Raw genomic sequence first — 14,157 nt, forward strand, 5'->3', positions numbered from 1 at the left:
TTTTTTTTCACTATGCACTTAAAACCTGTGAGAGAAACATTTTCAGTTAAAAAAACATTGTTAATAATTTCAGAGGAAAATGTGTGATTTAAGAGGGATCTGGTTGTTGTTTCTAACAAATCCCAAAACCTCCCTCCTCGTTTCTTTCTCACCCACACATCTACTGATATTTTTCTCCCTATAAACAAATTTTATGGAATGTTGATGTCAAAGTAACACACATGTAGTCTCAACAGAGCGAGGCCGTGTTATGTGTGTGTGTAAGAAAAAAAAAACACGTAAAAATATCTTTAGTGTTCATATTAATCTGTCAAATGTAATGCTTATTTGTTCACGTTATTTTGAATTATTCAGGCTCAAGAGGGGTGTCCACAATATTTGCCTGTAACTTTGTAAATATTTTACATACATATTTGAAATTTTGTCAGTGGGTGCTTTATATATCACTGGTTTATAGTTATGTAATTTTAGCTGATCTTGCTGAGTAAATTTGACTTTTATGGGAAGGTAAATTTAATTAACAGGTGTATAAGCAATAACATTATGGATAGACACTAAAATTGAAATTCTTAATTCTTAATGTGTCTTACCTATTTGATTTGTTACTAAAATTATCTCAGATGGCAACTGACAAAAATTTTGCCACTTTTCAAGATGAGGTATATTAATTTGAATTAATTAAAACACAGGTATAATCAGTACAAAATTTTATTCTTTCGGTAAATATTTCGTACCTCGGACTTTCCACATATTTTTTCAGGTGCATTCAGCGTATCTGACCCCCAAAATGTAAATAAATGTTTATGTTAATTTAAAAGTAACATCAGTTCAGTCTTACTCTACTTATCCAAAAGTTGTTGCCAGTCATCATGATCTGGTTGAGTTTGCTTGGACATTTTTAACCTACACATACCATCCATCTTGGCCCAGCGTTAGTTTGAGGGAGGACTTTGAGAAAGTATGCAGGGTCTCTGCTGAGTTGATCTACATACATTGTATTCAGACGTCTTGCTTGAATACGGCCATGCTTTGGCATCCATCGCAGTAGGTCGCTTGACAGCTCTTGTTTAGCTCACCAGTAATGTCCCACAAAACACAAAATGTCTATCCTCTATAAAGATGGAAACAAAAGCTGTTTCTTGGTGCTAGTGAAATGAATAAAATCAATATATCCATAAAATTAATTGAACTACAAACAATTCTAAAGAGTAGTTGTACCAAGTAAACTTGGGGTAGATGTGATGAGCTCAATATCAGGCAGAATTTAATTAAATGGTAGAGATAACAATGAAGTTTTATCATCCTCAAAATAGAAATAATAATGTCTCAAATTTTGCCCCAAGGCCAGCAATTTTGAGGGGGGGATGTATGATCAGATATGTAATGAAGAAATAAGAAATGTTAGCACGCAAAGGCGTCGAGCTTGCAGAATCGTTAGCACGCCGGGCGAAATGCTTAGCGGTATTTCGTCTGCCATTTCGTTCTGAGTTCAAATTCCATTGAGGTCGACTTTGCCCTTCATCCTTTCGGGGTTGATAAATTAAGTACCAGTTATGCACTGGGGTCGATGTAATTGACTTAATCCCTTTGTCTGTGCTTGTTTGTTCCTTCTATGTTTAGCCCCCTGTGGGCAATGAAGAAATAAGATATGTTCAGGTATGGAGCATGCACCATTGCAGCGCATCACTGCACCCACCATTTGTCAGTATTTACTCAGGCCTTCTAGGGAGACCCTCCTAGCAGTGTCTCAGTGAAATCCCATCTCTGCAAGATACATCCTCATCTGCCATGACCATATGGTTGACCAACATGAACTGCCTCTCCTAAAGATTTGAACAGACAGATAGAGGAAATAGGCATGAAACCTAGTTTAGTGAAGTTCTTGAAAACGGTAGTATTAGGGACAGCTATGATATGTAGGATGGTTCTTGGCACCTTAGGTTATTCATTGTAGTCCAATGTTAGGATTTTTTTATTTTTCAACAGTTTAATCTGAAATAATAAGAAAATGGGGACGGAATGCCATGTAGAGCTGTTGCAAAAAATTTGCATCCTTGGTAGAGCCAGAATCATCAGGAAAATATTTGTTGAAAAGAATGGATAGCATGGTACCATAGGTTGCAGGTAACAAGCACACAGCACATGCAAGACTTCAGGAGTTCCAACAAAACCTGAGTTAGAAGAATATAATGATACTAATGATAATAAATTGAAAAATATCAGGATATAACCAGAGAGATGAAGAGACTGTAGAAGACAAAAGTGGAAAACGCTTACGTCACCATTGTGCACTTGACACAACATCTGAATGCAACCTAAAAGGCTGAAGAATATTTGAATGGCGAACCATTGTTGACTGCAGGAAAATGCAATCCTGTACTCTGCAAGAATCGTAGAAAGATTCTTGAAATTTGAGGAGACATGTTGTCACCAGACCCCCTGCTAATTAAATTAGTAAGTAATCGCTTAATAATAATAATAATAATAATAATAATAATAATAATAATAATATATGCTGAATCATAGATATGACAGGTTAACTTGGGAGGTTAAGCAGTTGCGGTCAATGAAAAAGGTAGCAGTAGTACCAATAATTGTCGGAGCCCTGGGAACAGTGAGCAAAAATCTCAAGAAGTACGTGGAACAAATAGGGGCTGCAATAAGAGTGGAGCACTTGCAGAAAACAGCACTGCTTGGAACCACTTGAATACTCCGGAAGGTGCTTGAAAAATAGGTTTTACCTTAGTTCACTGGTTGTGAACAGCTGACACCGTAGTACATCTCCAGCGTTAGAAGCTGTGCAAAGGCAATGACAATAACAATAGTAATAATAATAATAATAATAATAATAATAATAATAGTGCACTAGGTAAATTACATGTGCTCTATAATTGATGTTGCATGCCTGTTTGACCCACAAATAGTTAAGAGGGAAGGTGAAAAAATAGCCATATACAATCCTTTTAATTACAAGATAGTTTGAATGTGGAAAATGAAGATGGTGCCAATTATTGTCAGGTGCTTGGGGGGAAGGTATGAAGAATGTAAAGGAAGTGGGAATAGAATGCTCAGTTGAGCTGTTGCAAAAGGTTTCTCTCCTTGGCACAGCCAGAATCATTAAGAGAGTATTAGATAGTTGAAGAGAATGAATAACATGATATCATAGGCTGCAGGTAGCAATCCTGCTAATGGAGTTCCAACATAGCAAGAGTCAAAAGAGTAATATAAATAATGGTTTCAAATTTTGGCACAAGGCCATCAAATTCAGTGGAGCGGATCAGGTGATTACTTTGATACCAATGCACAAATAATACATATTTTATTGCCCCTGAATGTATGAAAGACAAAGTCAACCTTAGCAGGATTTGAACTCAGAGCATAAAGACAGATGCTGCTCAGCATCTTGCTTGGTGTGCTAACGATTCTGCCAGCTTGTCACTTTTACTGCTATAATACTACTAATAATAATGCTTTCAGATTTTGCCACAAGGGTAGATGGTACTTAATTTATCAACCCTGGAAGGATGAAAGGCAAAAGTTGACCTCGGTGGAATTTGAATTCAGAACATAGCAACGGGTGAAATACCGCTAAACATTTCATCTAGCATGCTAACAATTCTGCCAGCTCCTCACCTTAATAATAATAATAATAATAATAATAATAATAATAATAATAATAATAATAATAATAATAATAATAATAATAATAATAATAACCTTTTCTACTCTAAGGTGCAAAGCCTGAAATTTTGGGGAGGGGACTAGTCGGTTACATCAACCCTCAATATTTCACTGGTACTTAATTTATTGACCCCGAAAGGATGAAAGGCAAAGTCAACCTGGGTGGAATTTGAACTCAGAACAGAGCAAGGAGCGAAATACTGCTAAGCATTTCGTCCAGCGTTCTAATGATTCTGCCAGCTCGCCGCCTTAATAATAATAATAATAATAATAATAATAATAATAAGAATAATTCTTTCTCTTATACGTCACCTTAACTTACTACTATTACTACTACTACTACTAATTTTCTCTTATAGGTACATGATCTAATATGTGGAGACAAAGGCAAGCTGATTATATAAACCCCAGTGCTTGACTGTACTTAATTTATCGACCTTGAGAGGATGAACAGCAAAGTCGATTTTGGTGGAATCTGAACCCAGAACGTAAAGACGGACGAAATGCCCTTAAGCATTTTATCCTGCGTACTAACGGTTCTGCCAGTTGGCCGCCATAACATATTAATGGTTTTGGCACAAGGTCAGCCAGTTCGAGGAAGGTTGTAAGTCGATTATATTGGCACCAGTGTTCAACTGGTACTTGTTTCATCGACCCTGGCGAAATCTGAAATTGGAACGTAAAGACGGATGAAACGTCGCAAAACATTTGGTCCGGCGTCGCCGCCTTGTTGATGTGGACCAATAATGAAAATAGATTGGCCAATGTTGAGCAAACAATATCTCTTGGAATAAGTCTTATGTTAAACGGAAGGTGATGTCGAAGTTGTAATCTGAAAGATGGGCGTCCAAAGATGATATTGAATAATACAATACGGCAGGTAATTAAAACATCAGAAAGGATGAAGAAAATCCCAAGATAATTAAATAACATATAAATTAGAATAAGTTAGACTTGATGAAGGAATTTCAATTATTCCCCTTTGATAAATGACGCTCTCGAACGTGAAAAAGGTGAAGAGTTATTCCCGAAATCATTTCCGGTTTTAGAAAATTTTAAGAAATTTTGTTTCTTTTTTGATGAAATTTGTGAAACGAAATGTTTTAATTGGGAACGGCATCAATTAAAACAGCAGGACAATAAGGGTTTCTGTTCCGTGATAGGAACAACCAACTCACCATCTAAACTCTTTGGCTTTACTTTGATTTGATCAAATCTCGTTCTGTCCACAAAACAAGTCTTTGCCATAAAAATAAATATAAATATATAAATATAATATAATATTATATAAATACATAATATAAATATAATAATATATAAACCATGAATATCAATGTTAAAATATTGAAAGGTCGAGAATGTACAGTGAAGGTAAATATATTTCTTTGTTTTACATCTCTTTTTCTCTCTCTCTTTATTCATATCTATGTATATATATAAAGTATTTATATGTATTTAATCAAATATTTCCTTTTAACAGTCGTAACTTATATGACATTGTTGAATTTTAAAATACGGATAAATTTACAACACACATCCACATCCACACATCCTGATAATTCACTTTCATTTATTGTAAATTTTCCTTAAAACTATTTACATAATAAAATATTTCTGTTTCACGTCCAAATTATTAATTCTGTAAGAATTTCACCGACTAAAATCTAAGTTTGTTGTTAAAAAACGAAACCCCACAGTATTATATATATACATATATATATATATATATATATATATATATATATATATATATATATATATATATATATAGTGTGTTGTGCGCTGTGTGTATACACGATATACACACCCATTAATTATGGTAACAATGTAATTTTTATGATTTTTGAATATCTTTCAACAGATCGAAGCGATTTATTTTTCAACTTGGAATATTATTCATTCTAAAGACTTCTTTAATATTCTCCATCCTTCCATCCTCAACGAAAGTTTCCATAAAACGAACCGAATGAATCAACAATTTAATATTTACAATAACCAACACATTTTCTACAACTCTCTCTCATTTGTAGCGAAATATGGTGTGTTGTTGAACCTAGGTGGATATTTTAAAATTAATTTTAAGAACTGTTACAGCCGTCACACCAGTGTAGTAGTTTGTTTACTAATCCTTTCGTAAATATTAAAATTGGTTGCAGATAACAGGAAACTTATCGATACCAGGTTGTGTTATTACATGTTTTTATTTACCTCAATACTTACACACACACACACAGAAGTGTAAATCCTTAACCTTCATCTCTCTCCACTCTTCTTTCCGCGTAATATATATATATATATATATATATATATATACACACACACACACATATACATACAAACACTCACGTGCACACATACACGATCGCACCTCCCTCCCACCTTATGGCTATATCCGTTTATATTCGTATTCTTCTGACGTCAACCTCGCTTATTACACCCTGACTGATTTTTTCCATTTTTAAATTTGCAAACTTGCTATTCTCGACACATTCTTCATGAGAACGTCATTGAAAACTGATTCATTAGCATCTCTTTGTTTAAACTCCCATCTTCCCTGACACTTGGGTCATGTGGTGTACATCACAGTTATTCACTATTTAGTAAACATACCTATTTAAAGGGAGACAACTGACATCCCTGTTATTGCTACAGCATGGGCGTGAATCCCTTATATTATTAAGTTGGTCTTTTGTAATTATTAGTCCCACATTTCATCTTGTCGTCCCTGCTGTGACTTCTTCATCTCCACCTTCAGCCTCACTGGTCCTGTTTGCACTAACCAACCCATCTTATAAACCAATATTTCTCAAGGGTCTCCCTCTGACCCTCGGGGATCCATACAAGATTTTGTTGTTAAAATGTACAGGCAATAAATCGGTTATACTTTTACAATACATAAAATATTTCAACAATTTTTATACAACAGGCGTAGGAGTGGCTGTGTGGTAAGTAGCTTGCTTACCAACCACATGGTTCCGGGTTCAGTCCCACTGCGTGGCACCTTGGGCAAGTGTCTTCTACTATTGCCTCGGGCCGACCAAAGCCTTGTGAGTGGATTTGGTAGATGGAAACCGAAAGAAGACCGTCGTATATATGTATATATATATATGTGTGTTTGTGTGTCTGTGTTTGTCCCCCCAACATCGCTTGACAACTGATGCTGGTGTGTTTATGTCCCTATAACATAGTGGTTCAGCAAAAGAGATGATAGAATAAGTACTAGGCTTACAAAGAATAAGTCCTGGGGTCGATTTGCTCGACTAAAGGCGGTGCTCCAGCATGGCCGCAGTCAAATGACTGAAACAAGTAAAAGAGTAACTCCTACTAATATTTAGTAATACAAACACCAAATGGCTCCGAGAGTCCATAGGTAAAAAAATGGTTCAGAACCACTTTTATAAATACTTCCGTGTATCTCTACATGGCCCCTCTTATTTTTTAATTATCAAGGTCTACATTGAATAATGTAGTCCTAGATGCACAATGTATGAGTAAGAGATGATTTGATAAATGGCGAAATCAGACTAGACTTAGCTAGACATGTTTAGTACCAGAACAACATCATCATCATCGTCGTCGTCGTTTAACGTCCGCTTTCCATGCTGGCATGGGTTGGACAGTTTGACTGAGGGCTGGCAACCCAGGAGGCTGCACCAGGCTCCAATCTGATCTGGCAAAGTTTCTACAGCTGGATGCCCTTCCTAACACCAACCACTCCGAGAGTGTAGTGGGTGCTTTTTACGTGCCACTGGCATGAGGGCCAGTCAGGCGGTACTAGCATCGACCACACTCGAATGGTGCTTTTTATATGTCACCAGCATGGGAGTCAGTCAGGCGGCACTGGCAATGATCACGCTCAAATGGTGCTTTTTGCGTACCACTGGCACAAGTGCCAACATTCCTGGTTGACACATTACCACTGATGAATATTTACTGTTGTAAGATCCTCGCTGTTGGACAGATTTATGTATCAAACCGGATTTTTGCTTTCCAAACATATGGTCTCAGGTTCAGTCCCACTGTGTAGCACCTTGGGTAAGTGTCTTCTACAATAGCCCTAGGCCAACCAAAACCTTGTGAGTGGATTTGGCAGACTGAAAGTTGTGTATGTGTGTGCCACTTAATACAATCTTGGAGTGGTTGGCATTAGGAAGTGCATCCAGCCATTGAAACCATGTCAAAACAGAGGATTGGAGCCATGCCAGCTCCTGTCAAATCATCCAACCCATGACAGCATGGAAAACAGGCGTTAAATGGTGATGATATGTATGTGTGCATGTGATACAACAATGTCTTTATTTCCAGTATTCAGTGAGAACGTATCTAGTCACGTGGGAAATATCTTGCTTGGAACCTGGTGAGGTTTTGCAACAGGAAAGCTTCTGGTTGTAGAAACCTCAATTAGCTCTGTTCAAAACAATGCAATCATGGAGAAGTGAATATTATTAAGCTGAGGATGATATTTGTATGTGTCCCCCCCTCTTGCTTTGAGACCATGTGATGATTGTAAATGAGTATCACCACCAAACAAGTGGTGTTCTGCAATCTTACGTGAAAACATGTCCAACTGTGGAGAAACATTATCTTGGAAACAGGTGAAAGTTGGTGACAGGAAGGGCATCCAGACATAAGCATTCTTCTTCAATAATATCTATCCAACCCATGCAAGCATGGAAAAGTGGATGTTAAAATGTATGTAGTTGAGTGACATTTTGGTCAGTTAAAACATACAGGGTTTTACATTGGATTTAGATTTGTTTGGTCATTCCACAAGTGTGTCTACAACTCAGTTGGAATCACAATAGATTAGTAATTATAAATGATGTTACACTTTTGGCTAGACACCTGTATTGTACCCCTCTATATTTTAAATCTTTCACTAGCACAAAGCCACACCTCCCCCCTCAGTACTACTCCCCACTCTCAGGTGAGGGGTTCTTGTCTTTCAGGGTATTTTCTTGATCCATGTAAAAAGCACTGATGATGGTGTCACATAATAAGCACCCAGTACACTCTGTAAAGTGGTTGGTGTTAGGAAGGGTGTCCAACTGTAGAAACCATGCCAAAACAGAAGACTGGAGCCGGGTGCAGCCTTTGGCCTTACCAGCTCCTGTCAAACTGTCTAACCCATGCCAGCAGGGAAAAATGGATGTTAAAGGATGATGATGATAATGATGATGACATCAACCTCAGCTGTGATCTTCTCTGCTGTCACATAAGCCAGCCTAACTGGAAAAGAGATACCAGTTTATGACTATATCACAGTGAAAATACTGGTTCTTGTCTGATTTCTATTAACACTGTCACATCGTGGCTGGTTGCTTTCTGCAAAACATATTATTAAAACTGTTGTTGTTCATCATTTTTTAATGTCTGCCTTCCATGCTGGCATGGGTGGAACGGTTTCACAAGAGCCGGCCAAGCAGAAGCCTGCACCAGACTTCTGTGACTGTTTTGGCAGGATTTTTACAGCTGGATGCCCTTCCTAACACCAATCACCCAGAAGAGGGGACTTAGTGCTTTTTACGGGACACAAGCACAGGCGAGGTCAGTTTGGGCAAGGTTTTTACAGCCGAACCTCTCATCACCTGGCACAAAGCTACCTCCTTCAATACCACTCTTCCTCTCGGTTGAGGGGTCTTTGCCTTGTAGGTACTTGATGATCTCATTAGTTGCTGGTGCCATGTAAAAAGCACCCCAGTCCACACTCTGTAAAGTCGTTGGGGTTAGGAAGAGCATCCAGCCATAGAAAACATGCTAAAGTAGACAGTGGTACTTGGTGCAGTTCTCAGGCTTACCAGCTCTTCTCAAACTGTCCAATCTATGCCAGCATGGAAGATGGACATTAAATGATGATGATGTTGACTTAATTTTACAATCTGTATTTACCAGCAAGATATAATATGCTTCTTTTAATTTTAAATCTATCCAAAAATTGCCCAGCATTTAATACGACCATATTATGGATGGGAGACTTAGTGCCATAGGCTACGGAGCTGGATAAGCATAAGTCCAGTGGATAAAATAATTGTTACTAAGAATAAAATATTGAAAACTAGTCAAAATATTTTGCAATCTATTGGCATAAACTTACAAAACGTTGCTTATAGTACATTGGCAGTTATGTTGGCAAGATATATATCATTTTCTTATACCTTCTTCTCCAGGATACATAACATGTACCTGATATATGTCTTACATTATTTACAGGCTGTGTTATCTTTAAGAAACATTTTTTTAATTATCTAAATGAAAAATTCTCCAAGAAAGGTGAATCATCATCATCAACGACCATTTTCCATGCTGGGTTGGACGGTTAGGAACTGCACCAGCCTCCATCTGTCTGTTTTGGTATGGTTTTTACAACTAGATGCCCTTCCTAATGCCAACCACTTTACAAAGTGTACTGGGTACTTTCCATGTGGCACCTGCACATGATAGGGATGTTAAACTTTCATCCACCTGTCAGCTATTTACAATGAGCGAATGAAAACAAAATCATAGAAGTGGCGCACCAGCTTGGTGCCTGGTTATATGAAACTATCAGATCCTGTATGGCAGTTCTCTTTACCAAAACATAAAACAACCACACAGGTGAACTGAAAGGAAATGAAATTGAACTGCAGTACTTTCTTAACAGAATTTATTTAGGATCAGTTTATGGTTTCGTATTTTTTTCAAGTATTCTGTCAGAATAAAGTATTTAGATCATCTTACATTGTTCCCTTCAAAACCACTTTAGCCCTTTTGATACCAACCTGGCTGAAACCATCTCTGACTCTGTAGTAAAAATGTCTTGTTTTCATAAGTTTTGAATTAAAATCTTCCACCAAACCTTAGTCAGAATTTATGTTCCTAACACTAGCTGAATGATAACTAAGTTATTTTACTAAATTCTTTGTTATATTTAAAATTAATTTAAAGAAACACAGAGCATCTCAACAGAAATAAAATAACAGAAGGGTTAAAAACCTACTACATTTTCTCCATGAAATATCCTTGTAAAATAAGGGTATGTCTTATTTATGCTGGCAAATATGGTATGTATTCCCTACAGTTTTTTTTTTTCCATTTCTTTCTTGTGCATCTGTTTTCCATGTCAGCATCGGTTGGATGAATACTTATTATTGAGACATTATTTTTGTAATTTCTATCTGTATTTTATTTCAGATTTCTCCCTCAGACTCCATACAGAAACTGAAAGAGTTGATAGCTGTACAGATGGATATACCTGTCGGACAACAAAAGTTGGTTTATCAAGGCAAAAATCTATCGGGTACATTCACTTCCATTTTTTTCTGAAGCTCTTGTTCCAGTTTTAACTACTAAAAATATTCAGAATACTTTTTTTAGAAAATTACTATTTTTAAATCTCAATGATATTCAGCAACAGTACTTTGGAGTAAACATTGTTTGCAAACATAACATGGCAGTCCCGCTTTAGGATGAATGCTGCTATAATTTAGCCCCAGGAGACATCGTCTCCAGCTGACTATACAACATGATCTGTGCCCTTATATTTTCGAACAAGGGAATCTGGCATGTCTCCTGGGGCTAAATTACAGCAACATTCGTCCTAAACCAGGACTGCCATGTTATGTTGGCAAACAATCTTTATTATGAATATTTTTTTGTCTTGCTGTTAATATTTTAGTCAGTAGGGAAGGCTGTTCCCATGACCCTTTACAGCGTTTCTGGGACTGGTAGGAGGAGGAAGTTATCTTCAAACTGGTCACCTGGCCCTGATACTTGCAACAGAGTTGAGGTCTGCTAAAGGTACCCAAAGTGTGCTCTGTGATTTGGTAGTCTCTGAGGAAGCTAGGAGAAGAAAACTAGCTTGTGGAAGCTGTACAATCCATGTACAGGGAGTACAGTCAGTAAGGTAACAACCATGAGTACAGGCAGGAGTTCACCAGGGCTTTGTTCTTAGACTCCTATTAATCATTGTCCTCCAGACCATAATAGAGGAATTTAAGACTGGCTGCCTTTGGAAACTACTAATATACTGGTGGCGTCATTCCCATTGTGGAATCTGTAGTAGAATTAGAGAAGAAACGCCAGATGTGGAAGCAAACCCTGGAATTAAAGAGCCTTAAAGTTAACATAGCAAAGACCCAAGTTCTAGTAAGCAGAAAAGCAGACAAGATTCCACTCCCTTCATATAAATGGTTCTGCTTGACATGTAGGAAAGGGGTAGGCATGAATTCCATGGGCTGTATCCAGTGCAAGCTAAGGACATAAGAGGTCTATCTCCTACCCTACCCCCTCTCCCTACTGATATTTCCCATCAGCCACCTTTCACCTTTACCTTCATCTTTAACCATATGTTACTCCCCCCCACACTCTCATGATAGCATCCACTCTCTCCTCCCCTCCCATCACCAACTGTCTGTATCCTTTCTTATGCTCACCTTCTTGTACCTTGAGGGTTTGCTCTGGTGGCACTTTGTTACTATCATCTTTATCTTCTTCCCTGCTACTGCCATCCACCCTTATATAATATGGGGTAGTCATGTATCTTCTGTATGGCAAGACACCTGTTCATGTCCCTCCTTCATACTTTAGCTTTTCAACACCTCTCCCAAACACCCTACTCTCTTGGTGATAGGGTTCTTTTCTGCTTTGCAAATTACTTGACAACCTCACTAGTGCCGGTGCCATGAAAAATGCACCCAGTACACATTTTGTAAAGTGGTGGGCATTAGGAAAGGCATCCAGCTTCAGAAAATATGCCAAAGCAGACACTGGACTACGATGCAGCGCTTGGGCCCATCTGATCCTGTCAAACCCTCCAACCCATGCCAGCATCAAACATGGATGTTAGATGATGACGATGATGTTACCGTAGTTACTAATATTCCACTATGTTCGACATGGAAGTCAGCATAAAAAGATGGTGATGTTGCCATTGTTGTTAACTTCAGTTGCTAATTTTACCCCTAATATACATCTGTCTTACCATAACCACCATAAATTTGAGATCAAGTAATGAAAATTGATTTCCTTGGGGAGGGGGAGTGTGTGGATTTTCTACTCCCCCCTCCCTTTCTTTTCAAGAAACCAAATCTTAGAATTAATGTATGCATTCTTATTTCTTCTAATTCAGATGAGAAAACCATCAATTCCTATCAGATTCCTGAAAATGGAAAAGTGTTTTTGGTAACAAAGAAATCTGATGAAACACCAAGTCCCAGCTCAACTGCACAGTCGTCGCACTTCTACGATAAACTGCGTCTTTTCCTCTGTCGACATTTCACTGATTCAGATGCTGACTTAGTTTTGACGGAATTCAAAAAGGTAAAAAAAATATGTGACGAGTGTATGTGTTGCAAAATACTTCTAAATCACTTTTTATGGTCTCCAGTTTGAAGCAGTTGGGGGGAACAGCATTGACTCAAAAGCCCTTTGTTTACTTGGGAAGTAAAATTAAGAAGAATTCAGTATAAAGAATTCACTGCAAAAAATTCAATGTAAAGTGGGCAAGTAATATTTCATGTGTTTTATCATGTGGCCCCTCTCCCACTTGGAAATGGTACGATGCGGACCCCAGTTGAGGAAAAGTTGCCCATCCCTGATCTAAATTGTCTTTGTGTGGAATAAGTCATTCAACAAAGTGTATTATGTCACGTGCCTCACACCTATCGTCATATCTGGTTTCTTCTTCATTAGTATTGGAAAGAGGTGTGCACACTCAACAATATCTGATTCCCCCTCCCCCACACTCCGTCCCAATTCTCGTCTTTCACTGTTTTCTTCCGTAGCCATCTTGACCGTGACAAAATCAAACGTGACGAAGCGTTTACTGCCGTCCTTCTGTGCTTTCTGGTCGCCATTGATTGCTTAACGCCTGCTTCTTGGCAGCAACGAGGAAGAACGCTCCACACAGCTAATGTAAGGGAGATAACCGATTAATTATTACTGGACAAACAATCTTTTAAATTCATTTGTAACTCTGACAAAAGCAAAACAAACAACTAAACAACTTTACAATCATCATCATCATCATCATCGTTTAACGTCCGTTTTCCATGCTGGCATGGGTTGGACGGTTTGACTGAGGACTGGCAAGCTTCCCTACAGAACAATCTCCAACTAAATAAATTTCTTAATGAGTTTATGGAATCAGTTTACATATTTAAGTCTCTGCCCATTCACTATAACGCAGGATAGCTGCGTGAAAAAGTGCCACACCCTAACAGTTGAGGGAACCCGTGGAAGAGGTAAGCCCAGGAAGACCTGGGCTGAGGTGGTGAGGCAAGACCTTCGTACATTGGGCCTCACCGAGGCGATGACTACGGACCGAGACCTTTGGAAATGGGCTGTGCGTGAGAAGACCCGGCAAGCCAAGTAAGATCGTTGCCAGTGCCCCTGGACTGGTTCTTGTGCGGGTGGCACATGAGATGCACCATTTTGAGCGTGGCCGTTGCCAGTACCGCCTGACTGGCTCCTGTAGGATTTTCGAGCGAGATCGTTGCC

At 38.2% G+C, this 14,157-nt stretch overlaps 1 protein-coding gene across 1 annotated transcript in view; it reads left to right on the plus strand.

Moving 5' to 3' along the window:
- The first annotated feature begins 4,679 nt into the window (after positions 1–4,679).
- Positions 4,680–14,157, plus strand: part of LOC106875991 (ubiquitin-like protein 4A) — a 10,610-nt gene continuing 1,132 nt past the window's right edge. Inside the window, exons 1-3 of the mRNA XM_014924333.2 lie at positions 4,680–5,052; positions 10,852–10,957; positions 12,788–12,978. Coding sequence (XP_014779819.1) covers positions 5,005–5,052; positions 10,852–10,957; positions 12,788–12,978 — 345 coding nt within the window. The 5' untranslated portion in view covers positions 4,680–5,004. The remainder of the gene's footprint in view (positions 5,053–10,851; positions 10,958–12,787; positions 12,979–14,157) is intronic.

Source organism: Octopus bimaculoides, chromosome 1, assembly GCF_001194135.2.
Source record: "Octopus bimaculoides isolate UCB-OBI-ISO-001 chromosome 1, ASM119413v2, whole genome shotgun sequence".
In the NCBI taxonomy this organism is placed as follows: Eukaryota; Metazoa; Mollusca; class Cephalopoda; order Octopoda; family Octopodidae; genus Octopus; species Octopus bimaculoides.